Below are 27751 nucleotides of genomic sequence, written 5' to 3'. Positions count from 1 at the left end.
AAATGACAACAAAAGCACACAAACTAAGAGAAAAATACACAACACAATAACAAAAAGACAACAGAAACCCACAAAATGACAGAGAAATTCATAAAGCAACAATAAAAATGCACAAAACAACAACAAAATGTACTAAATGACAACATAAATACACAAAAAGACAAAAATACAGAAAACTACAACAAAAACCCATAAAATGACAGAAAAATACAGAAAATGAACACAAAAATACACATAACGACAGAAAAATACTCAAAACAACAACAAAAATACACAAAATGAAAAAGAAAACCCACAAAATGACAGAACAATACACATAATTACAACTAAAATACACAAAAGGGCAACATGAATACACTAAACGACAGAAAACTACACAAAACAACAATAAAAACACTAAATGACAGAGAAATAAAAAGAGAAAAAGTATGAAAATAGAAAACAGATGAAAAGGAATGAAAATGGACTGAAAGCTGACTAAGGTAATTAAAAACAAACTAAAAGCATAATAAAATACTAAAAATAGACAAAAAGGAACAAAAAGTCAACTGAAAACATTAAAAATGAGTAAAAACAGACGAACAAAAGACCAATAACAGAAAACAAAAAGAAAAGACTAAAAGCATAATAAACGACTAAAAACTGACAAAAAACTACAAAAAAATAAAAATGACAAAAAACAAAAAAAAGAACTTAAAACAGACTGAAAACTAAACAAAAAGAAACTAAAACACCTTGTTTTGACCAGGATTTAAAGAAAGTAATTGGGTTGTTTTAAATGTAATTAGTAGATGAAATAATAAGAGATAAAATCAGAGAAACAGACCTGATGAGTCAATAACTCCCGTTATTAGTTTTGTGGTTATGTGGCGCCACCACAAGGAGGCTGGTGTCAAATTACAGAACAAAAACAAATACTGAGATGGTTAAAGACAGTTAAAAACCCGCTGAAAGCTTTTAGTGACAAATTCACATGTTTGAGTGTTCCAGGGATGATGAGGCTGGTGTCAAATTACAAGTCTGTGATGATACTTAAAAAATAAATTAAAATACTGATTTATGAGAAAAGCTTGGCTTCTAAAGCAGTTGATGAAGTAAAAAAAAGAAACTAAAGTGACTAAAACAACTGGACTTTAAAAATCACTTAAAATGAACCACACGACTAAAAAAAGCCTAAACCCGACTAACACTAACACAAAATCCCAAAAATACATTACAAACCCCATAAAAACAGACTATTAGGACCAAAGACGGACTAAAAAAAGAGGTTTAAACTAAAAACCAAATGAAAAATTAAAGATAAACTGAAAGGACCCAAAACAGACTAAAAAGTCCAAAAAACCAAAAGACTTTAAAGAAAAAAAGAAACTTAAAGCAAATAAAATAATAGTAAATAAATTCACTAAAAACAGACTGAAAGAAACAAAAGTGGACAAAAAGAAGGATCAAAAACAGACTTTAAAATGTTGTAAAATGAACTACGAGGATTAAAAAAGACTAAAACCCAATGAACACTGACAAAAAATCCCAAAAATGCATAAAAACTGCATTTAAAAAAAAAAAATACCAGAGTAAGACTGAAATGGACTAAAAACAATTAAAAAATTAAAGATAAACCGAAAGCAACCAAAACAGGCGAGAAAGTCCTAAAAAATACTTAAAAGAAAAAAAAAAAGAATATTAAAACAATAGTAAAAACATACTAAAAACAGACTTAAAGAAACAAAAATTGACAACAAAAAAAGGATTAAGGATAAATACAAAATGCACCAAAAGACAAAAAAATTGAAAAAGAATAAAAAACAATGAAAACAAAAATAAACACAAAATGACAATAAAAAAAAACACATTGAAAACCAAAACACATGAAATGACTCCAAAAATAAAGAAAAACCTTTTGTGGATTTGTTTTAAGTTTCTTTTAGTCTTTTCAGTTTTATTTTACACAGTTTTGGTCCTTTTACTTCATTTTAGTCTATTTTTTTGTTGTTGTTTTTAGTCCTTTTAGTCTTTTTTTAGTCCTTTTTTGTCAGTTTTACCACATTTTCGTGGTTGGCTTAGAGTCCGACATGGGCCTGGGTCACTGGTCAGTGTTTCCTTCCGGCTGCTCGTAGACGATGAAGTTGGTGTCAAATTACAAGCGTGCGATGCAGTGCAGGAAGAGGGAAGAAAATGAAGATGTTCTTAAACTGCAGCACTTAGAGTGAAGTGAGGAGGATGGGTGTCCTCTCACACACACACACACACACACACACGTTTCATTCCATGTGTTCCTCCCGCTGGGTAGAAAGCCTGGCGATGGCGGCGGTGCAGAGATGAGAGGTTCTCAGGGATTATCAGGGTGTAAACAGTGAGTCTAATCCTTGAGGGGCGCTGCTATGCTGCTGCTACTGTAGTGTCGCCCACCGCTGTGCTCGCCCGTCTTTAATGACACACCCGGCCCGTTAGCAGTGGGAGTCTTTGATTGGTCGCCTCCGCCAAGCTTCACTCCTCTACATCTCCTCGACTTAAAGTCTTAAAGGAGAGCGAGGACTCAAACGTATGGATTCAGGGAGGATTCCCCGTGGAGCAAAGAGAGTGTGTGTGTGTGTGTGTGTGCAGTGTGCACTGTAAAACACACACACACACACACGTAGAGTCGACTTGAATAAAAGAAGTAATTAGAGTAGATTTAACCAGAGTTTATGTTAAATCACACCTGAAGTGAAACATTTATCAGAGTGGGCGGGGCCACAAATGTGAGTTTTATCTGATCCAATGCTAGCATTATCAACATTGATGTTAGCATTTATAATAATGACCAATACGAGCAAATTCTAAACAAACGTTTTATTTACGTGTGTTTTTGTCATTTTGTGTATTTTCGTTGTGATTTTGTGTGTTTTACTTGTGTTGTTTTTGTAGTCATTTTTAATATTTTTTCTCCTATTCAGTTTTTTGGTCTTTTTGTGCATTTTTGTATTTATTTTGTGAATTTACTTACTATACTTTACTATACAGCATATGCAGTTCAACAGACTAAAACAGAGAAAACGGACTAAGAAGAGGCAAAAAAAAGACCAAATAGAGAGCAAAACAAAAACACAAAAACCAGGCTAAAAACCTACTAAAAACATGCAAAAAAGACCACAAACAGAATGAAAAGAGTAGAAATGGACCAAAAATGACACAAAAACAACTCAAAACTTCAACGTGTCACAAGAAAAAACTAAAATCAGACCAAATAAGGACTAAAAAGCACTACAACATTCGAGAAAACAGTAAAACCAAACTAAAAACTGACTAAAAAGGCACAAAAAGAAAACACTAAACACTAAACAACAAATGAAAATAGACCTACAAAAAAAACTACTACAATATACCAAAAACAGATTAAAAAAAGAAAGACAATGGCTAAAATAGACAAAAGGGACCTAAAAGAAACTTAAACCAAAAACAAACTTAGACTCAGAATCTATCGTTTTTTAATTTTACTGGGAACTTTTTCCATCTTAAATTGTGAGTGTGATTTTTACATTTTAAAAATGTCTAACCAGTGAAGTGGTTGAACGCTTACGTGGTAAAACAGACTTCTGGGAGATGGAGTTCAAACAGATTCTCGTGGAAGCCTCAGAGACGAGCTAAGCCTCTTTATCGACTCGCTTTGCCTGATTCCATGAGTAATGGTTCCCACTGTAGATAACTAAGGAAGGCAGTGGCGTTAGGGCACGTTTTTCTGTCCCCAGTGTTTCTGAGTGACGGCGATAACACGCCTGTGCGACTAAAGCCACCAAAACAATAACTATAAACCTCATAAAAACCAAAAACAGACCAAAGACGGACTAAAAAATATATTAAAATGGACTAAAAACTAAACAAGATAGACTCAAAACAGACTAAAAAGTTAAAAAAAAGACTTAAAACTTATATTGTTCGATTGACTTTCATTTCAAACACGCAGTAAGATTCTGAGAGCACAGATAACGAACTTCCACTTTTTGCCTTTCAAAATAAAATCCTTTCCTAGAGGTTTTACATTAGAAATCAACAGATAACTTTTTATTGTTATTATAATTATTATAACTTTAACTACTGATGAAACTGTGTAAAATAAAACTGTTCATAATAGTTTTAAACATACTTAAGTGAAGAACTGCAGGTATCTTTGCTCAGCCAAAGGTCGACGGTGCCACGTGTGTTCAACCCGCGGCGCTCTCTGAGCTTCCAAACATCTGTCAGGGGCGTGTCAGCCCGGGGCCCGACACGGCCCCTCTGTCTATTAACCTCCACAGAGCGAGGACGAGTTAGGACCCTCTCTCTCTCACCTGAAACGCAGCGTTACCTTGAATCAAACAACGTGTGTCAGCGTCTCCGAATGGGCCATAAAAACCAAATAAATGACGTCCATTACAGCCGAGCTCGTGATTATGATAATGAGAATAATAAAGGCGATCGTCATTATACCATCGTGATGATAATGATGATAGTACCGTGATGAATTGGAATGAAATAAATCCAAAGCCCATTCCCCAAATGGTGGGACATGTATCAGCACTAGCGGCCCTCCAGTCATGTAGAGCGCCGCTTATTTCTCACCATTGTTTCACTAAACATTAAAGTACTGGGTCACCTTCTGTACCTAGGCAGGGAAGTACACAAATTATACTTCAGAAAATGAGTATAAAACACATTTTAAACTAAATGACCAAAAGAGTGTAAAGGTGATAGTTTTCCCATGTAATGCAGCTGTGTGGTCTCTGCTCAGGGGCCACATGTGGCCCTTGGTCTAATGTTGTGCATCCCCAAAAGTAAAAGCGTAAATGGACTCTAAAAACACACAAAATGATGGAAAAATGAATAACAAATGTTTCTAAAAACACACAAAGTGATTCATGGCACAGAAAACAACTGCAAAAATATACAAAACAGCAGAAAAAAAGATACAAAGTACAAAAAAATGACTCTATAGAAAGACAGAAAATAACTAAAATATAAATACATAAACAATACAGAAAATGACAGAAAAACACACAAGCCGACTGCAAATAAATAACTAAAAATTATACAAGGACAACAATAATTACTCCAAAAACACACAAAATGACTAAAATATACAAAACAACCATCAAAAAACTGCAAAAACCTTTGAAAAAATGATGGGAAAACACAAAATGACAAAAAAAAAACTTGAATGACTAAAATATACAGAAAGACAGGAAAAATGTACATAACGACAACAAAAATTACACAAAATGACAACAAAAACAGAAAAATGATGGGAAAATGCACAAAATTACAGAAACATACAAGCCGACTACAAATAAATAACTGAAAAATGTACAAAAGGAACACAATACTACACAAAATAGACTCCAAAAACACACAAAATGACAAAAATATATAGAAAGACAGAAAATGTACAAAACAAGCAACAAAAATACACTAAATGGCAACTAAAACATGGGAATATTACAGAAAAACCCCAAAAATGACTGAAGAATACACAAATTACAGCAGAAACACACAAGCAGACTAAAAAATATACTTAAATATTTACAAAAGCATTTGTTTTGTTAATCAGTCAATCTATTGTTTGAAATGTTCTTTTTTCTATTTCAACGGCCGTAAACAAACTTGATGTTCTCCGATGGGTGACCTCAGGTGAAGTTGGGAATAATTAAGTTGTGCAGTTTGTTTGCAGTTGATTGGGTGTCAGATTTGGCTGCTCCGTGCTCACTACGCTCACTAATTAGCCAAACATCTTGGGCTTTTTCTGTTTATCTGCACTTGACTGATGAGTCGGATGATGTCAGCCTGTGGTTTTGACTGCTGGAACCTTTTGGGCAAAGGGTGGGGAAAAAAATCCAGTTTGTTCAAACTGTTTCAACTTAATATCACTAATTATAGAATAAATATTTACACAGAGAAGTTAGAAAACTGTGAACTTCAACTGTGTTGATGATCTGGATTCATCAAATGAATTAAAAATGTAAAACTTCATAGAGGGAAGACTGTGGGAGAAGATGGATGGATGGATGGATGGATGGATGGATGAGGGCAGACTCTATATTTAATTGTCCTCAAAGCAGAAAAAGGATTCAAACCAAGAATTTGGACCAATGAGAACATTGTGATGGTCCAAAATGAATGAAACGTTGTCGCTATGCTGATGATGTTTTACTATTTTACTTAAAACTAATTCAGAAACCGTTTCAAGAAACGAATTCGCAAATGACAGAAAAATACACAAATGACTCTAAAAACATGGAAAAATACACAAAATGAATCCAAAGAAACACGATAATACCACAAAAACATGCTAAATAACAAAAATAAATACATCAAACTCTGTAAAATGTACAGAATAATACACTAAAGGACAACAAAAATTAATGAAAACCTAAAAAAAAATGTGATAATCAAAATACACAAAAATAAAACAAAAAACACCAAAAATACACAAAATGACTCCAAAAATACACAGAAAAAGTACAACATAAAAAAATACACCGAACTATAGAAAATGACTCCAAAAACAGAAAGAATGCACAAAATTACAGAAAAATATTCAAATGTACGACAAAAATTAATTAAAAACCTAAACAAAAATCCAAAAATACATAAAGATAATAAAAAAACATCCAAAATAACAACAAAAATACTGTACAAAATGAGACGGTAAATATACAAAAGGAGAAACACACATCAGAGCAGCAAAATATATGAAAATATTTTAATAAAACTTACACAAAATAAAAAGGTACAAAATGCTATGAAGACACAAAATGTGGCAAAAAAAAATATGACTAAAATACACACAAAACCCTGGAAAATACACAAAAATGACAAAATGAGCACAAAAAAAGCACAAACCAAATATAAATCTCTTCTGTGGGAACTTTTGTGATGCATTAGGTTGGTTACACCTGAACTCTGATCAGACTTTTGATTGGATAGAAGAAGAAAAAGCTGCGTGTGATTGACCAACAGATCTATCAGATCCATCACGGGCGTCGGAACGAGCGCCGAGCGGAGTTTATCATCGGCGTGAGACGCGTCATTTATATACAAATGTCAGCACGGCGTTCGCATAATGATGAAAACAACAACGCTGAGGCCCCAGGGCCCGGCGCTCTAACGTCACCAATAATGTGTCTTTAGTCTAGACGTGTCAGCGCTCTGTGGGATCTATATCCACGCCATTCTGGCAGCGCCCTCCATCTTCCCGTCGCTCTGCGGCTAAGTGCAAGAGATTAATACGTGGATTTGTAATGAACAACCTCCGCTTTGACACGATAAGTCATCGCCTGTTTATCGCTCAGCTTTTCTCACCAGATTGACAAATGGCAGGTGTCACACGTCCTTCCTTCTCTCCGTCCTCTGACACACACACACACACACACACACACACACACACACACCTCCAGGGTCGAGAACGCAGCAGGGGTCTCAGGGAAAATACACAAATATATTTCACTCATTTTGTGAGTTTGTTTTTTGTTTCGTTTGTTTTGAGAGTAATTTTGTGTGATTTTGATGTTGTTTTGTGTTTTGGTGCCTTTTTGTGTTTTGTTTTGTGCGTTTCTGGAATCTTTTTGTGTGATTTTGTTGCTGTTTTGGGAATTATTTTGTGTTTTGTTTTGTGCGTTTTTGTTCATTTTGGGTAATTTTTTTTTTTTTGTTGTTTTGTGTCTTTAAAGTCTCATTTTGTGTAATTTTGTTGCTGTTTTGTGTGTTTCACGCTCTCACCTCCAGGGTCGTACAAACCCCACGTCTCACCTGCTGGGTCGGGACTGCAGCAGGGTTTGCATGAAAAACACAAATCTATTTCACTCATTTTGTTTTAGTTTTAGATTTTGTTGTTTTGTGTATTTGGATTCTTTTTGTGTAATCGTGTTGCCGTTTTGTGTGTTTTGGAGTCATTTTGTGTGTTTTGTTGTGGTATTTTGTGTGTTCTGGTTATTGTTTTATGTGTTATGACTCATTTAGTTTGTTTTTGTTGTTATTTCGTGTGTATTTGAAGTCATTTGTGTAGATTTAGTTGTTTTGTGTTATGAGTCATTTTTATTTTGTCATTCTATGAGTTTTTTTTTATTTTAGTTGTTAATTTTGTTGTCGTTTTATGTATTTTAACTCATTTAGTGAACGTGCCGATTTTCATCGCGGAAAAGTTTCTTTTGTCGTTTGACCTCAGTGGGCGGGGCCTCATAAACAAGTTTATGACAATTGAATTCAGCCTCCGCATTTATCAACACCCGATCATTCGTACCCTGGGACTGGTCAGTCACACGTTGGTGCTGTCGTACGACACAAGGTGAACTCAGATTTAAACTCGTTTTCATGCGAGGTTGATAAATGAGGGCCAGTGTGATTATTTTAGTTCTTGTTTTGTGTATTTTTCTTATTGTTCTGTTTGTTGTATTAGTCATTTTGTGTATTTTTGGAGTCGTTTTGTGCGTTTGCTTTAGGGGCCGCACCAAATTAGTCTGAGGGCTGCTCGTGGCCCCTGAGCCACCAGTTGCACTGTGTGTTTTCAGTATATCTACAGCATGTGTGAGTGTGTGTGGACTAATGTGTGTGTGTGTGTTTGTCCCTCACAGACAGATGACGTGACACAAACAGAGGCCTCCCAGCAGCTGCAGCTCCAGCACTCAGACTCCTCAGAGAAACAACAGCCCAAACGGTTACACGTCTCCAACATTCCCTTCCGCTTCCGCGACCCCGACCTGAGACAAATGTTTGGGGTAAGAACTCACAAACGGAGTCCATAAATTATAAAAAAAAAAAAGCTCGTTTAGCAGCAAACTGCCCTCCGTAGGATGGCCAGAGATCAAACTCCAGCTTTTATTTGCAGCCAGGAGCATCCGCACGCAGCACGTTAATTGGTTTTATGGTTGACGGACCGAGCCTCAGACGAGCTGCACCTCTGCTAATGTCAGAAGGAATGATTACGTCTTTATGAAATGGAATATTCGGCTTATTAGGCTTGGGGGGAAAAAACAAGGAGCGAAGCTGCTGAGTTAATGAGTGAAGGCAGTGCTTAAAGTGTCATCTTGTTAATGCATTGATTACTACAGCGTCAGGAGGACCAGTTTATACAAGAGTTTATACAAGCTATAAACAGCTCAATCAGTCCCAGCATGATACTCAACGCTCTGCTCCACTGCAGAGAGGAGTTAGCTTAGCTTTAGATCCATCGCTGCATGCCAGAGAGGAGTTAGCTTAGCTTTAGACCCACCGCTGCACGCCAGAGAGGAGTTATCTTAGCTATAGATCCACCACACGCCAGAGAGGAGTTAGCTTAGCTTTAGACCCACCGCTGCATGCCAGAGAGGAGTTAGCTTAGCTTTAGATCCACCACACGTCAGAGAGGAGTTAGCTTAGCTTTAGATCCACCACACGTCAGAGAGGAGTTAGCTTAGCTATAGATCCACCACACGCCAGAGAGGAGTTAGCTTAGCTTTAGATCCACCGCTGCACGCCAGAGAGGAGTTAGCTTAGCTATAGATCCACCGCACGTCAGAGAGGAGTTAGCTTAGCTTTAGATCCACCACACGCCAGAGAGGAGTTGGCTTAGCTATAGATCCACCACATGCCAGAGAGGAGTTGGCTTAGCTATAGATCCACTGCTGCACGCCAGAGAGGAATTAGCTTAGCTATAGATCCACCACATGCCAGAGAGGAATTAGCTTAGCTATAGATCCACCGCTGCACGCCAGAGAGGAGTTAGCTTAGCTATAGATCCACCGCGACACGCCAGAGAGGAGTTAGCTTAGCTATAGATCCACCGCTGCACGCCAGAGAGGAGTTAGCTTAGCTATAGATCCACCGCGACACGCCAGAGAGGAGTTAGCTTAGCTATAGATCCACCGCGACACGCCAGAGAGGAGTTAGCTTAGCTATAGATCCACCGCGACACGCCAGAGAGGAGTTAGCACCACAGACCCAGTGTCTGGGGTATTTTGATCTGTTTTTAGTCTGTTTTAGTGTTCTTTGTCATTGCTTATGTCTATTTATCGTCTGCTTTTAGTTTTATTGGTCAAATATATATCTTCGTCTTCATGTGTTTTTAGTCAGTTTTAGTTTCTTTTTTGTCTGTTGTTAGTCTTCTTTTGGTTTTCTCTTATATTAGGTATTTTTGTTGTTGGTCCTTTAATTGGTTTTGGGGTATTTTAGTCTGTTTTTAGTCTTTTTGGACTTGTACTCTTTTTATAAACAGTTTTAATCTCTCTTGTCTCTTTATAGTCTGTTTTTAGTCAAATGTATTTCTTTTTTAGCGAGTTTTTCAGTCTTTTTAGTTTTTAGTCTTTGTTTGGTGCTTTTAGTTGTTTTGGTATGTTTTGAGGTCTTTGTATTGTCACTTGGGTTTTGTTTGTTCTGTTTCTTGTTTTTAGAAAAACTCTCTGGGTGTGAAAGCTATGCTGGAGTCTGATTTGTGGCACTAACATACCACCATAGGCAGGCTGAAGTAAATCTTTGGAGCGAATAACAATGCATCAAGGCCGGTCACATGATCAATTGAAAAAGAGCCTTTGTTAATTAGTCGTGAATCATTCCCACAGGACCGGATTAGGCCCACAGGCCTCATGTTTGACACACGTGTGTGAAACCAGAAGCTGATAACGAGTTTCCTGATGAAGGCCTCGTCAGTGCGACCACAGCAGACGTTAATCAATAATTAGACGCTGTGATCTACAAGTTCATCGGATCCTAGTGAGTGTAGTGGCTGCTCGCCGTTCTGCTCCTGTTTGGGTCCACGGACCAGTGATTAGAGACTAATTATCATAATAATAATGTTATACAGTTATTCTTAGGGTCCAAAGGCCGGAATGGCCAGAATTTATGATTTGGTACAATGAAAATAATCGCTAACAATCACTTACAAATGCAAAAAATACGATGGAACCGCACGACCGGTAGGTTTGACCTAAAAGTACGGAATTCACCACATGTATTCTTGACCCTAAGATGAGCAAAAGGTTACGTTATGACCATGACCAAACAAACAGTAAGTCAGCCATCTTGGGTCAGATGTCAAAAATGGCATTTCGCCCTGAAAACGCATTTGCCCGAATTAGTCTGAGGGGCTTCCCCCGATTGTCAAAGGAATTTGCGTATCTCTAACGGTTTGGTTGTGGCGCCGCAACAAAGTTGCAATGCTAATCTTTGTTAGCACGCCATAATTTCAAAATCCCTGTAGCTCTGACACACAAATTTCGATTAGTTTCAAATTTCACACAAATGCCATTTGCCCAAGCCTAATCATGACTGCCTTGAAACATTTCCCATCATGCCTTGTGTTTTTGACTGGCACCATTTACGGTCATGTTCACTGTTAGCAAATATAGCACGCCATAATGCTAGGTTAATGCTAATGTTTGCAAAATGCTAATGCTAGGTAAATGCTATTGCTAGATTAAAGCTAATACTAATAATAATTATTATTATTATTTAAAACAATGAGAATGGTACGATCCACATGTGTTTGTGCTGCTGCTGTGGTAGGTAGTCTGAACTGTGGATGTGACATAGAGCAGGAGATAGACAGCAGCAGGAAACCATGTCTTTCATCAACAAAAGAAAACCAGGAAATAAAGGAGAGGGAGAAAAGGTGAAATGAAAGAAATCAACTGCTTACTCAATTTTTTAGAGGTGAGCTTTAAAATACTTTTTAGGCAATATATTATTTAGATTGACATTAACTATGTGCACTCTCACGCATTTAACGGCTGCAACATTCCTTTTGCACATCAAAACTTAATTGGAAATAAAATGATTTTTAAAAAATGTGTAAATTCAGCTGCCACCAAGTCTAAAGTAGGTGGCCAGAGTGATTCTAATCATTCTATATTTACCTTTTATTAACCAGATACACATTTGCTTTGTTAGATATATATATTAGAGATGTAACGATTAATCGTAAGGCAGTTAAAAATCGATTCATAGGTATCATGATTCACATCGATACTGTGAAAATTGAATCGCAGTACTTTTTTTTAACTATCCAGAAGTGACTTTTACAGATATTACGTGAATATCTGTAAAAGTCACGTTTTTCTATTAGCTCTGTCTGCTAGCATAGCATCTCTTCTTCACTGCAAGATATCTGCATGCCAACCAACCACTGGGTTACCAGCGCCCTCTGCAGGTCCAAACAAATATCTTAATACAGTGCAGACTGTTTTTTTTAATTTTTTTATTTAAGTCCAATTGTTAAGGCACAAAATACATTTTTAGTTGTACTTTTAAAAAGAAAAATAACTATTATGCAGTTTTGCATTGTTTACTATAGAACCAGAATTTAAATTAATAGGCTTCTTCTTCATCTGTATTATTCCTTTATTTATTTCATTCAAGATTTATTTTTAGTTAAATTGCATTGTTTTGAATATTTTATCAAGGGATTCTTTTGACAATGAAAAATAAAAATAAAACAGTACAGTATTTTCTCGTTTTTTTCCCCCAAAAAATAAAGGAATATTTTTCAGTCATCATTTTTCTACAGTCCCATTTTGTAAAATAAATCGTGAGAGAATCGTATCGTGAACCCAGTATCGTGAAACAAATCGTATCGGGAGTTGAGTGAATCGTTGCATCCCTAATATATATTTTGTAATTTAACTCTTTTTATTGCCTGTTTTTAATGTGTATCTGTTCTTAGTCTTCTTTTAACCCTTTTATTCAGATATTGTATTTTTTTTGTCTTTTTGGTCCCTTCTTAGTGTTCTTTTGGTCCTTTCTTATTTTTAGACCTTTTTGTCTGTTTTCCGTATTTGTAGTCAGTTTTAGTCAGTTTTAGTCGGTTTTCAGTGTCATTTTTGCCTGTTCACTTCGAAATCTTCTTTGGACCCTCTTTGTCATATATATATACATATATTTAATGTGTTTTAGTCTATTTTTGGTCTGTTCTTAGTCTTCTTTTAGCCCTTTAGGTCAAAGATGTATTTTTTTGTGTGTTTGGTCTGTTGTTCTTATTTTTGATCTTTTGTCATTTTTAGCTCATTTTTTTCTATTTTTGGCCATTGTAGTCCATTTTTATCCTGTTTTTAGTTAATTATTGGACTTTTTTGGTCCTTTTATTGGTTTTAATGGTATTCTAGCCTGTTTTTAGTCATCTTTAGTCACTCTTGTCATTGTTCCCCCACCACAAAGTGTGAAGAAGGATATAGGTTTGAGCTCCGTGCATCCGTCCGTCCGTCCGAGTTAAAGGGTACAGCTTTTCTCAGAAACAGTTTAAGATAGTATAACCAAATTTGGTGTGTGGCTTCAGGGTGTCAATACCTTTTCTTATGTATACATCTAAGTTCTTAGATTTAGGACATTTAGGAAAAGGTTGTGAGTTATAATGAGAACCAATCTGGCGGGAGATGTTGATGACGATGTCTTTTTGTTCATTGTTGTGTAATTGTGTCTGTTGTTAGTTTTCATTTAACCCTTTTGGTCAAATATTGGTCTTTTTTATGTGTTTTGGCCTGTTGTTAGTCTGTTGTCATTTTGAGCTAATGTTCTTCATTTTTTTTCCTTTGTAGTTCATTTTTATTCTGTTTTTTGTCAATGTTTTTTTGTCCTTTTATGAGTTTTGAGGTATTTTAGCCTGTTTTTAGTCAGTTTTTTGCCACTTTTGTCATTTGTAGTCTTTTTTATTGTCGTTTTCAATGTAATTTTTGTCTGTTCTTAGTCCGGGGGGCGTCGCCCCACATGTTCAGAGTGATGGATTTGATGCAACATACAAAACCACAGGAAAGCTTCAGGTTTCCTCCACCGTACCCCTACTCATAGCGTATCGTTGTGAGAGATGCAGCCGCAGCCTTTCGGGTGACGTCAGTCCTCCGTTGGCTCCTCCCACCTATTGCCATTGTTTATGGCTGCTGCTGATGCGGCGCTTTCTGTGTGACTGAGTTGATGGCGGTGCAGGAAATCATTCCCATGCAGCGCCGCCGCCACCACCGCCTGGAAATGCACTAAGACGACTTCCTTCCCTCACAAACTAATTAATCGACGACACATAAGCCCATTACACCCGGTTAAAACAATTAGCATCTGCACGTAGCGACGTCTGCTCAGGCGAGAACGGGGGACGCCACGCTGGGATATAAATGCCTGTGTGTGATGGAGCCGGCGTTCCCATCGGAATCATTGGAGCTCAGCGCCATAAGAGGCAGATGTGCAGTGAGCATCTATGGAAGGGGAGGATGTGTATAGGAGGATTTAACCCTTCAAAGTAAAACACTGCGGGAAGACTTTGTGTGACTTGCACAGAGAGGAAATGATCCAGTCCATCTCAACTCATTGTAGTTCAGGGGCCAAATACAGAGCAGGTTATCTGAAGTGTGCCGCAGATTTTATGCAGGAAAATGAGTAATTTAATCATTATTGTGCTCTCGTTTGTACTTCCATGTATAAATAAATGATAATATATGTGCGGCATTGATATTATCAAAGCAATAAGTGACAGATATCAGTCCCTGCAGGATCTACATTTACATTTTCTTGATTTTGTCACTAATTTCTACTTAATTTGACAAAATCTTGTGGAATATTTGGAGGAAAATTGCAGGATTTGGAAAAAAATTAGATTTTTTTTTGACTGCCGTCATGTGATATTAGCATTGGAAAACTCTTGTCATTACAGTCTTTTTATTGTCTATTTTTAGCGTAATGTATGTCTTTTTTTAGTCTTCTCTTGGCCCATTTAGTAAAATGTATGTATTTTTTAAATGTTATTTTAGTCCATTTTTGGTTTTTTGTTTAGTCTTGTTTTTGTCTTTTGTTGTTATTGGTCTTTGTAGTCCATGTTTACTCTGTTTTTAGTTGATTCTTAGCTTTTTATTCTGGTTTTAGTCACTTTTAGTCTCTTTTTTAATCTGTTCTTAGTCTTGGTTTAGTCTTCCATTGGTTTTGGGTTATTTTAGTCTTTTTTTGGCATTTTACGCTGTTTTCAGACAGTTTTAATCTCTTCTGTCATTTTTATCTCTTTATAGTTTTTGTGTTTTTGTCGTCATTTTGCGTATTTTTCTTTCATTTTGTGTTTTTTGTTTGTTACTGGAGTCATTATGTGCATGTCTTTGGTTGTTTTTAGTATTTTTCTTGTCATTTTGTACATTTTTCTCTTATTTTGTGTGTTCTTGTGTTGTTTTGTGTTATTTGTCTTGTTTTTTTTTGTCATTTTGTATATTTTGTCTCATGTTGTGTGTTTGTGTGTGTTATTGAAGTCATTATGTGGATTACTTTGGGTTTTGAGTTTTTTTTTTTGTCATTTTGTATATTTTTTTCTCATTTTGTGTGTTTTTGTGCTTGTTTTCTGAGTGATTACGTGCATTTCTTTGGTTGTTTTGTGTGTTTTTCTTGTCATATTCTATATTATTCTCTCATTTTGTTTGTTTTGTGTGATGTTGGAGTCATTATGTGCATTTATTTGGTCGTTTTTGTCATTTTGCATATTTTGTCTCTCTTTTTATGTGTTTTTTGGTTATTTTGTGTATTGTTGTTGTGGCCTTATATATATTTTTAATCGTTTTGTGTTTTGTAGTCATTGTTGTTCTTATTTTCATAATTTTTATGCTATTTCTGTGTGTGTTTGCCGTTGTGTGATGTGTTTTTTGGAGTAAAGTTGTGCATTCTTTTATGAATACGTTGTCTTTCTGTGTAATCGTGTTTCCCATGAGGGGTTAAGCTCTGCGTGCTTTAGCCTGGTAATAGCAGCTCTGTTATTGGTCCACTGAGCGTCCACCCGTGGTCGGCCCCTCTCCCCTTAACCCCCTCCCATCGTGTGGGGAATGAAGGCTTGACGGCCTAATTACTTCTAATGAAATAATGCAGCAGCAATTAAGAGTGGCTGCGGCTGCACTCGTCAGAGGAACTCACAGTTTACTTTCATTCCTCTGGTTTCTAACAATCCAAAAGGCCAGGGCCGGGGAAATCGAAAAGGCTGCAGCGCAGTGAGACCCCCCGGGGGACGGGCTGAGAGAGAGAGAGAGAGAGAGAGAGAGAGAGAGAGAGGCTGATGAAGTGTTTCTGCAACATTGATCTTTGTCTTTAACAGTGAAGATGCTCCAACAGACTCAGCTTTATTTCACTGATTCGAATCTAACGTCATTCTATTAAAGTATGACTACATTACAGTAAAACACACTATTAGTTTTTTAGCTCATGATGAATGTTACAGCAAAATAAAAGAGCAAACAAAAGATATAACGTACCATATTTTCTGGGCTATTGAACTATTGGCTATTGGCCGCTCTCCAATAATTTAGCAATTTTCAAAGAAAAAAACCACATAAAGGCCATAGGTCATATAGGCCACACCCTATTGGCTGATGACGACTCGGCCAATCAGAACGGACGGGTAGGAGGGCTGCTGCACTATTGTTCACTTTAACAGAGATTTCCTCGTATCCTGATGTGGTTATTTTGTGGTTATTTGGTTTTACTGACTTAAAAACCAAAACAGAAATACAAAAAAAATCAAAAACCAGATGAGCAGCATTTTTCTGTTTCAAAATAAAATCTTCTGTTTGTGTGATATTTGGATATTTACGGTTAACGCGATGGACGAGAGCTTCATGTTTTAATCTCACCACACAGAGGGGACACACAGGGGGGCGGACTTTTACTCTGCTGCGTTTCATGAAATGATCTTGTATCATGTTGTCCACCTCACACGATGGCAAAGAGGCGTAATTTATGTTGATGACGTTTCGTTAAAGAGTTATTGATGCTGGGAGTCTGAATATGTGAATATTGTTCCAACTTTACCGAACAGTGTTACGGTCCAAGTAGCATCCAGATAATCTGGTGACTGACTATCGACTGTGAGGAACAATAGATGTTAGAACTTCTACCATTTGATACTTTTACAAAAACAATTACAGTTTTTTTGAGGGTAAAAATATTTATTTTGCACGTGAGCCACTAACGGCAGCTGTAAACACAGATGGAAGTCGATCACAAGAAAGGAGCAGCACCAGTAGATTCATTACACCACCTCTGGTTCCTTTACTCACATATCATGTTCATGCTTTACGTAACATCCATTTTTTTATTTATATATTAATAACATTTAAATTAACCTGTTCATCAGTAATATGACTTATGCGTTGCTCTTTTTTTTTTCGTTAGTTAAAGTCCGCCCCCCTGTGTGTCCCCTTTGTGTGGTGAGATCAAAACATGAAGCTCTCGTCCACAGTTTCCCCGTAAATATCCAAATATCTCACAAAAAATATTTAATTTTAAAACAGAAAAAACGCTGCTTGTCTGGTTTTTGATTTTTGGTTTTAAGTCAGTAAAACAAAATAACTAAACCGTTTATTTGTTATTTTGATTTGGTTTTAAAACGGAATCACCACAGAACGAAAGGTACATGGATTGTTTACGTAGATATATATTGGGTTAGGGTTAACCCTGTTTCCTTGTTTCTGTTCTCTCACATAGACGCGACATGGGTGTGTTTCGAAGGCTAACTAGCATGCTAACTAGCATGATTGCACATGCAGGCCGCACATGGCAAATTAAACTTAAAACATGTAACTTGATGATAACGATGTGATGCGAAACCGTCCAGTTGATCAAGCGTGGGAATTATCCTCCACACAGTAACAAGATCATAATCAGTAAGCGATTGGTTAGCAATCAGTCGCAGTGTTACTACTTAGCGGTTTTCCTCCCAGTTACATATGTACCGTAACTTTACGCCTCCAAACAACACTCTCTCCTTTTATTTGTGTTTCTGCAGCAATTTGGGAAGATCTTAGACGTGGAGATTATCTTTAACGAGCGAGGATCCAAGGTAAGTGACTGTGGCTTTAAGCCCCGCCTCCTCCCTCTCTATTGGCTTAATCGTGAAGATGAGGAATCTAAAAATTACACTTTATTCACACACATGTTCTCTGTTCTACGGCAACACCCGTGGGTCAAACATCCCCCCCCCCCCCAAAGCCATTACCAGGGTTGGGGTCAATTACATTTGAATTACAATTATGTCTTCAATTATCCATGTTCAATACAACTCGGTTATGAATACGGAGACCGGCATTTTTTCCAATTAAAATTACAAATATAATTTTTTCCATGAAAGTCAATTACAATTATGTTCTCAATTACTACAATTCAATACAATTAATCACAATAATTGAGCCTGAAGGAAATAACCCCATGAAGCGTTTTTTGGTTCTTCTTTTAGGCGTTAGCATAGGAGATGCTAATAGCACGCTAACACAAGTGGAAGGTTACGTTTAATGGAGTTATTTATTAAAGGCTCAGTATTTGTGATTAATTCTAATTTAACTTTAGTAATTGAGAATGTAATTGTAATTGACTTTCAGGGGAAAAATAATTGATGTAAATTTGAATTGTGACTGGAAAAAATGCTGATTGAGTTGTAATTGAAGATGGATAATTGAAGACGTAATTGTGATTAAAAACAAAAAAAATGTAATTCACCCCAACCCTGGCCATTACCCATAATGCCCCTCTCCTTTCATAAACATCGCTTTCTTTTGAAGCTTTGATATTTATATTAATTCAACGTATTTGTCTCTAGTGTAACTAATTATTTGTGCCTGATAGAAAAAGATTCATTCTGCCCTCCATTCAGTCTTTTCTTTATTTTAGCCAAAAGTATTTCTTTATTCCCCCCCCCCCCCCCCCCCCCCCCCCCCCAGGACAAGTCTGCTGTTATTTATGGAGCTCAGGGTTGGGGGGGGGGGGGGATTCCCTCTGTGTGTAAACCAGATCACATCCTCACATGTTTTACATCCTGCAGCAATTATTATCAGCCCCCACTCCACTCTATACGTATATATCTATAATAGGAAACCAAGCCACAGGCTCATAACACACACACACACACACACACACACACACACACACACACACACACACACGCACACACACACACATCTCAGCCTGTGACACTCAGTCTCACAGGAATCACGCACACACACAGAGAGAGAGAGATAGATTTTGTATTTGTTGACCAATATTTATGTTGGTTGTTCCGTTTTTGTTGTCATCTTGTGTTTCCCGACTCACGATTGTGTATTTTCATCATCACTTTGCATGTTTTACTCTAATTTCATATCCTTTTTGGTCATTTTGTGCATTTTTGTTGTAATTTTTCTACATTATTGTTGTCATTTTGTATATTTTTCAGTCATTTGTAATGCTTTTTATGTGAGTTTGTATGTTTTTCTTGCTGTTTTGTATATATCATTCCTATTTTGTATGTTTTTGTTGTCAATTTGAATATTTCACTTTATTTTCATACTTTATACTTTATATTTACTTATATTTTACTGTACTTTCATTATTTTGTGTGTTTTTATTGTCATTTTGCACATTTTTTTTGTCATTTTGTCACTTTTAATGCTTTTTATGTCAGTTTGTATGTTTTTGTTGCTTATTTTTTGTGTTTTTATTCTGCTTTTGTGTCATTTTGTATATATCATCCTTATTTTGTCTTTTTTTTACTCATTTTGTGTGTGTTTTGTGTTTTTATTATCGTTTTGTGTAGTTTTGTTGTCAATTTGTATATTTTACTTTATTTTCATACTTTTTACTTTATATTTACTTGTATGTTGATCATTTTGTGTGTTTTTGTTGTAATTTGTGGATATTCTTTATTTGTGTGTTTTTTTTGTCATTTTTGTCTAATGTTCTTATTATTTTTAATGCTTTTTTACATCGGTTTGTATGTTTTTCTTGCCATTTTGCATATGGAATTCTTGATTTGTCTGTTTTTATTGTTAATTTATGTATTTTTGCTTATTATTTTCATTTTGTTGTACTTTGTTTTACTTGTATCTTGTCATTTTGTGTGTTTTTGACCTCATTTTGTACATTTAGTTGTGGCCAGTTGTCCATGTCTGAGATGTATAGACAGATAAGTAGGTAGATAGGTAAATATGTTGGTAGATCTGTGTTGTTTTCACACTAAACGCCTCTAATTAACCCGACGCCATCTTTTCTTCTCTTCTTTTCTTCCCTTTGTACACATTCATCCTCTTCCTCCTCCTCTTCCTCCTGCCGCCGCTCTCAGGGCTTTGGGTTTGTAACTTTTGAAACGAGCACAGATGCCGATCGTGCGCGGGAGAAACTAAACGGTACAATCGTAGAGGGACGTAAGATCGAGGTGCTTCACTTTCCCCTTCTGTCCTCGTCCTCGTCCTGCCTGCTGGCACCTGTAGCATGAGCACGCACGGGCCTGCTCTGTGCACGTGCACGTGTACGTCTGTGAGTGTGAATGTGTGTCCGTGAGTTTAAACTTGTTTTCACAACATTTGAGGACATTTTTACGATCGCACACAGAGAAAATATGCATTTTTTGGGCCCTTTTGTGTATTTTCCTTTTATTTTGTGTTTTTTGTAGTAGTTTTTTTGGTATTCTTGTTGTTTAGTTAATTTTTGGAAACATTTTCTGCATTTTACTCTTTCTGTGTTTATTTCTGTTACCATTGTGTGGTTTTTCGAGTAAATCTTTATATTTTCTGTTACATTTTTCTTTTACTTTGTGTGTTTTTGTTGTAGTTTTGTGTTTTGGGTCTTTCTGTGTATTTTAATTGTGTTTTTGGAGTCATTTTTGTGTATTCTTTAGTGTATTGTTTAGTGTATTTTTGGAAACATTTTCTGCATTTACATATTTTTTGTCATTGTGTTATTTTTTTGAGTTATTTTTTAATTTTTTCCTTTTATTTTGTGTGTTTTTGGATGATGTCCTTTTTTGTATTTTCCTTTTTTGGTATTTTTTAAATATTCTTCTCTGATTTTGTGTTATGGGTCCTTCTGTGTATTGTTATTATTGTTTTGTTTTGTTTGTTGAGTAATTTAAAAAAAATATTTCCCTCTTGCTTTGTTTGTTTTTGTTGTAGTGTTTGTGTTATGGGTCCTTCTTGTGTATTTTAAGTGTTGTCTTGTGTAGTTTTGGAGTCAATTTGTGTATTTTCCTCTTATTTTGTGTGTTTTTGGGCTAATTTTAGTGTATAATTGTTGTTGTAATTTGTATTTTTTTTGTAATTTTGTAGTCATTGTGTGTTTATGGAGTAATTTTGTGTATTTTTGTTGTCTTTGTGTGTGTTTTTGTACCATTTTTTTTGTTTTTGAAGTCACTTTGTGTGTCCACGAAAGTCATATAAACCAAACAAAGTCCTCACAAGTGGCGTTAAGATTTCATGAAAACACGTGTGTGCGTGCGTGCGTGCGTGTGTGTGCGTGTGCATGTCTAACCATGTGTGTAACTCTTCCTCGGTGCAGTGCAGGAATCCAAACACATTGACGATGCAGAATGAGCACCTGCAACCCTCCATCTTTGTGTTCAGTCACTTCTTGCACGGAAGGAAAGACAATCCAAACATCTGTGCTTTTATTTTGAAAGTGTTATTGGTATCTTTTGGTGATATCGGTGCATGTTTGTCCCTCCACAATGATCCGTATTCAAATGATGAATGAATTCAGGGATCACATAAAAGCATTTTTTTTCTTTTGGTGTCTTTTAATTTGTAATTTTTTCCGTTTGCCTGAGCTCATCCTACTTCCTGTTTGTAATCACTCGCACGCACTGACATCACAGCTTTTTTGTTTGTACGTTTCAACAGGTGAACAACGCAACAGCACGAGTGATGACAAACAAGAAAGTGGCCAACCCTTACACAAACGGTGAGTCACAACCTTCAAAATAAAACACCTCTGCTTATTAATAGCTTTCATGTCAACATTTAAAATGATGACCAATCAGAGCGTTGCAAAGGAAAGAGACAAATGGTTTGTGTTTTTGTTGACATTTTGTGGGTTTTTGTTGTAGTTATGCATGTTTTTTTTGTGGTTTCATGTGTTTTTGTTGTAGCTTTGTGCTCATTTATAGTATTTTTGTATATTTTTATTGTTGTTTTCTTTATTTTATGTAATTTGTGCTGTTTTGTTATCGTCTTTTGTGTTTTTATTGATATTTTGTAGGGTTTTGTTATTGTTGTGTTTTTTTGTGGTTTCATGTGTTTTTGTTGTAGTTTTGTGCATATTTATAGTCATTTTGCAAATTTTTGTTCTAGTTTTCTTTATTTTACTTTATTGTTTTTGTTGTTGTTTTGTGTATTTTTGTGATTCTTTTGTGCATTTTTTTGTAATTTTGCACATTTTTTGAGTAACATACTATGTTTTGTTTATGCCTGTTGTTGTTTTGTTGATTTATGTAATTGTGTAGTTGTCGTGTGTTTTTTGAGTCATTTTGTGCGTTTTTTTGAATTTTTTTGTGATTTTGCAAGTTGTTTGATTAATTTTGTGCATTTTTGTTGTTGTTTTGTGCAGTTTTTGTAATTTTGTATGTTTATTGAGTCATTTTGTATGTTTTTGTGTATTTGTGTTGTCCTTTGGTATATTCTTTGTAGTAGTCATGTGTGTTTTTTGAGTCATTTTCTGTATTTTTGTTATTTTACTTTTGCACTATTTTTCCGTATTCCACATCTTCCTGCAGTGAAACCAAAGGGCTGTTGCTCCGTGGGAAAATGTGACCTGTGTTCACTGATGGTGTGTGTGTGTGTGTGTGTGTGTGTGTGTGTGTGTGTGTGTGTGTGTGTGTGTGTGTGTGTGTGTGTGTGTGTGTGTGTGTGTGTGCGTGTGTGCGTGTGTGCGTGTGTGTGTGTGTGTGTACAGGCTGGAAGCTGAACCCGGTGGTTGGAGCAGTTTACGGTCCTGAGCTGTACGCCGGTAAGCCTCCACTCTTCTTCTTCTTCTTCTTCTTCTTCTTCTTCTTCTTCTTCTTCTTCTTCTTCTTCTTCTTCTTCTTCTTCTTCTTCTTCTTCTTCTTCTTCTTCTTCTTCTTCTTCTTCTTCTTCTTCTTCTTCTTCTTCTTCTTCTTCTTCTTCTTCTTCTTCTTCTTCTTCTTCTTCTTCTTCTTCTTCTGTGGTTTCCCATCTCACCTGCGTCGCTATCAGACTCTAATCCCAGTAGTTCCCACAGTGGAGCTGATCTCCTCCTCAACATGGAATCAAAGCGTGTGTGTGTGTGTGTGTGTGTGTGTGTGTGTGTGCGTGCGTGTGATAAGCAGTGGACGACCTGCAGCTTTTATCAGACGGATTTGCCGAGTGCAGCAGATTGACTTTAACACGACTAACCGAATCAGGGAGATGGAGTGAGCGATCGGACTCGGAGGGGCTTTCCCTCTACTCCTTTATGGCTCTGTGTTATATGAACCCTTTGCATTTTAATGAGGGGGAAATGGTTCTATTTCATTTGGAAGAAGTGCTGAGCACATGGCGCAGCTTTAACGGCTTTCCTTTCTGCTCATTAGACTAAAATCTGTTGGTTCGTGGACAGTTTTACGGCCAACCTCTAAATAAGTGTCCATGACAGAAAGCACTCGTCCATCATTTTTATTTCATCTCTCACACAACCCTGCACCTTCCTCCTCCTCCTCTTCCTCCTCCTCCTCTTCCTCAGCGCTGCTTTTTCTTCATCCGTCTCACAATGACTCACAAACACTCACCACCACCAATAAAGAGGCGGGATTTACACAGTAAGATGGAAAAAAATGCTCAGTTTCAGTGATTTCTGTTTTTGGTTTGTTTGGCAAACATTAGCTTTGATTGGCTCGTTTAAAATCATGCTCCCACCCCCTAACTCAAAATCAGCCTCTTATTGGGTTAAAATCACAGTTTAATTTGTCTGATAATGATGCACAAACAAACAAATACAACAAATAAAAACAGGGAGGATTTCCTGTATCTTTGTTGTTGTTTTTTTGCGTTTTGAGTGTGTTTTGTGTGTATTTTGCTCTATATATTTGTAGTCGTCTGATGTGTTTTCGGAGTAAAATTCTGTTTTTTTGTTGTTCTTTTGTGTAGTTTTTTGAGTAATTTTGTGTAGTTTTTTGAGTAATTTTGTGTATTTTTGTAGTTTGTGTGTGTTTGTTGTCGTTTGGTATATTTTCACGTAGTATTGTAGTCGTCAAGTATTTTTGTGCAGTTTTTTGTAGTTGTGTATGTTTTTTAAGTATTTTTGTAATTTTCGTGCAGTTTTTTTGTAATTTTGTATGTTTTTTGGTTAAATGTCTATATCTTTCTTGTTTTGTGAGTTTGTTATCGTTTTTGTGTATTTTTGATGATGTATTGTGAATGCTTGTTGTCGTTTCATCTCTCACACAACCCTGCACCTTCCTCCTCCTCCTCCTCCTCCTCCTCCTCCTCTTCCTCCTCCTCCTCTTCCTCAGCGCTGCTTTTTCTTCATCCGTCTCACAATGACTCACAAACACTCACCACCACCAATAAAGAGGCGGGATTTAGACAAAAAGATGGAGAAAATGCACAGTTTCAGTGATTTCTGTTTATATTATTTTACAGCTGTTGATTTGTTTTGCAAACATTAGCTTTGATTGGCTCGTTTAAAATCATGCTCCGCCTCCAACTCAAAATCAGCCTCTTATTGGGTTAAAATCATATTTTAATTTGTCTGATAATGATGCACAAACAAACACAACAACTAAAAACAGGGAAGATTTTGTGATTTGTTTTTTGTGTTTTTTGTGTGTCTTATGCTCTCATTTTGCATACTTTAATGTTTTTTATGTATATTTGTAGTCATCTGTGTTTTAGGAGTACATTTCTATATTTTTGTTGTTCTTTTGTGTAGTTTTTTTTAGTAATAGTTTGTGTATTTTTGTGCAGTTTTTTTTTCCTCGCTTTTTGGTGAATTTTGTGTATTTTTGTAGTTTTGTGTGTGCTTGTTAACGTTTTGTTCATTTTTGTGTCATTTTGTGTGTTTTTCGAGTAATTTTCTGTATTTATGTTTTTGGAGTAATTTTGTGTATTTTTGTTAATGATTTTTTATTCTTGTTGTCGTTTGGTGTATTTTTGTGTACTTTTGTAGTCGTCCTGTGTTTTTTGAGTAATTTTGTGTAATTTTTTTTGTTGATTTGTGCATTTCTTTGTAGTTTTGTAAATTTTCTGACTAATTATGTGTACTTTTGTCATTCTTTTGTGCAGTTTTGTGTAATCTTGTTGTTGTTTTGTGAATTCTTGTTGTTGTATTGTTCATTTTTGTAATTTTGTAATAGTCGTGTGTGCTTTTCTTGTCATTTTGTGTATTTTTGTTGATGATTTGTGTGCATTTTTGTTGTTTTTGTGTATGCATGTTGTCGTTTGGTATATTTTTGTGTAATTTTGTAGTAGCCGTGTGTTTTTTGAGTAATTTTCTGTATTTTTGTGATCCTTTTGTCCAATTATTTTTTTTAATTTTGTATGTTTTGAGTCATTTTGTGTTTTTACCAAAGTGAGGGCAAATAGTTGCCCACGTCAGACGTGCAGATCTGTGGCCACAGCGCCACCAATGGGCAGCTTGTGTGACTGCATGAGATTTTTTTGGAAAAGTGACTCAGACTCCATGATGTGAATCCTCATTGTTAAAAAAAGAAATGTAGGAGAACTACTGGTCAACATTTCCCCGCCCTGATTTCACCAAAAAGAGAGAGAGTGACTTCCTCTTTCTACACACACCCACACACACACACACACTTCCCAAATCATCTCATAAATCAGAGGGAGTGTGGTCCACCACTCCAGGCAGGGGAAGCAGGCGGGGCGGCGTGATTTATCGGCTGCTAATTTTTCAAGTCGTCTTGACACGGCGCCGGAGTTTGCCAAGCCTAAACGACAACATATGCTTACCAGCTGGGAAGATGGGAAACATAAATAAGAGATAGTTTTTTTTTTTAAACCGACTCTGCCTAATGAGCAGCAAAAGTGTGTTTGAACCCAAAGAAGAAGAAGAAGAAGAACGGCCGGCACCAGGACCAGGACGCCACCACGCAGCATCTCCAGAAATCATCCTAGCTACAGTTAATCTGCTTTTGGGTGGGAGTAAAGTGGGACATAAAGGCGATTAATCACTGTTTATCAGTGCTCATTTCTGTGCAGGAGATCAGTGAAATTGGGAGTCATAAATCGTGGCGCGCTGACAGCACACTCCGTCTCCATTCGTCCTGGCGCTACAGGTTTATTGTCCTCAAAACCCATTCAGGAGAATGACGGATGGGATCCTCGCGCCGGCTCTGCGCGCTTAACCTCTTCCCGCTTAGATTGGCTCCTCCCCCTCCCCTTCCTCCTCTTCCTCTTCCTGGTTGCAGAGGAAGACGGGTCAGCAGTACGGGAACTCTGAGCTTCCTCTGCCGCCGGACACACACACACACACACACACACACACATACGTGTCGTGGACACACGCTTTATTGATATTTGATATAGAACAGACATGAGACACTGGAGGCCCAAAATAAACACAAAAAATGGCTCCATGAACAGACAAAATTATGGAAAAATACTTAAAATGAAAAGAAAAATACATAAGTTGACTCTAAAAAGACACAAAACGACAACAAAAACGATAGCTAAAAAAAAAAAAAAACATCTGGTTTGCCTTCAAGAAACTAAAAATGTTTTTTGAACAATTTGAGCCCATTTTTAATGACACTAAACATGCCATATTTTAACCTATTTTCATCACTTTTTCTTGCCATATTTTTGCTCCTTTGAATGTATTTTTGCTACATTACTCTGATTTCTGACACTTCTACATCACATTTCATTGCCTTTTCTGCACATTTTTTCCACTTTTCAGACATTCTCTGCACTTATAAAACCTTTATGCCACTTTTCCACCTAATGTCACATATGTTGACCCATTATTGTCACTTTTAACCTCTTTTCACCAATTTAACCATATTCAACATTTGTCATGCCCATAATTTGCCAGTTTAAATTAATTGTTTAAATATGAACCCTTTTTCCACCATTTTGGTGTCAATATTGGAACAATTAGTTTGAACTGGCAAATAATGGGTATGGCAAATCGCCAATGTGGTTAAATTAGCAAAAGTAAGCATGAAATATGGTGAAAAAAGGTTAAAAGTGACAATAATAATAATAATAATAATAATAATAATAATAATAATAATAATAATAATAATAATAATAATAATAGGAAAAGTGGTGGAAAAGGTTTATAAGTGCTGAAAATGTCTTGAAAATGGAGAAAATGTCTTGAAAATGCATTGAAATGTGATGTAGAAGTGTCAGAAATGGGAGCAATGTAGAAAAAATGCATTAAATTTAGATAAAATATGACTAGAAAAAGTGTTGAAAATAGGTTAAAATATGGAAAGTTTGGTGTAGTTTCTTGAGGGCATCTTGCGACCCCTTCTCAGTGGCGACCCCAAATGGAGTCCTGACCTCAAGGTTGAGAACCCCTGCTTGAGAGGACTGAGCAGATCTGCTCCCAGCTGCGTGAATGATGGGAAGAAAGGCTAATTGGTGTCTTAATGTACGTGGATTGTTGGAGAGTACTTTGGGGGGTAATTAAGCTTTTGGGGTGGGGTTTGGTGGGGGTAATTAAGCTCCCGACTCTTGATTAGATGAAGCTGTTTTTTGGTCCCTGGTGCGTGGATTAAGCGCTCGTTGGGCCGGCGTGTTTGAGCGGGAAGTATTAAAGAGATCAACCTTGTGGAAAATCAGATCTTTCTTTATGGCTGTTGGTTACGACCCCATCATCAGAGCTAGCGGGCTTAGCTCGCGGTACTGAGCTTATTATGACACGTGTGACATATGAGGTGTGGAGTGACCCCGCCGCCCTCAGGCATATAACTCATAAAGCCCCCCACCACCTCCCCCCGCTCTGCTAAACCTCCTTCCGGTAAAAAAAGGTGTTTGACTTTGGGGGCTCGTCCAGGTTCGTACGTGGCGGCTGTTGTTGTTACCTTTGATTTATGAGTTATTATTGAACCAGTGTAGCCTATCGC

At 36.6% G+C, this 27751-nt stretch overlaps 1 protein-coding gene across 9 annotated transcripts in view; it reads left to right on the top strand.

Annotated features, from left to right (window-relative positions):
* rbfox3b (RNA binding fox-1 homolog 3b) overlaps nt 1–27751 on the top strand; it is a 620267-nt gene that overhangs the window by 551413 nt on the left and 41103 nt on the right. For all 9 annotated transcript variants that reach the window (XM_028454740.1, XM_028454741.1, XM_028454737.1 and 6 more), the window contains 5 exons: nt 8580–8723; nt 17711–17764; nt 20015–20107; nt 21567–21627; nt 22618–22671. In XM_028454740.1, coding sequence (XP_028310541.1) covers nt 8580–8723; nt 17711–17764; nt 20015–20107; nt 21567–21627; nt 22618–22671 — 406 coding nt within the window. The remainder of the gene's footprint in view (nt 1–8579; nt 8724–17710; nt 17765–20014; nt 20108–21566; nt 21628–22617; nt 22672–27751) is intronic.

This window comes from Gouania willdenowi, chromosome 8 (genome assembly GCF_900634775.1).
Source record: "Gouania willdenowi chromosome 8, fGouWil2.1, whole genome shotgun sequence".
Classification (NCBI taxonomy): Eukaryota; Metazoa; Chordata; class Actinopteri; order Blenniiformes; family Gobiesocidae; genus Gouania; species Gouania willdenowi.
Note: the sequence above shows the minus strand (reverse complement) of the source record. Positions and strands in the feature narration are given on the sequence as shown.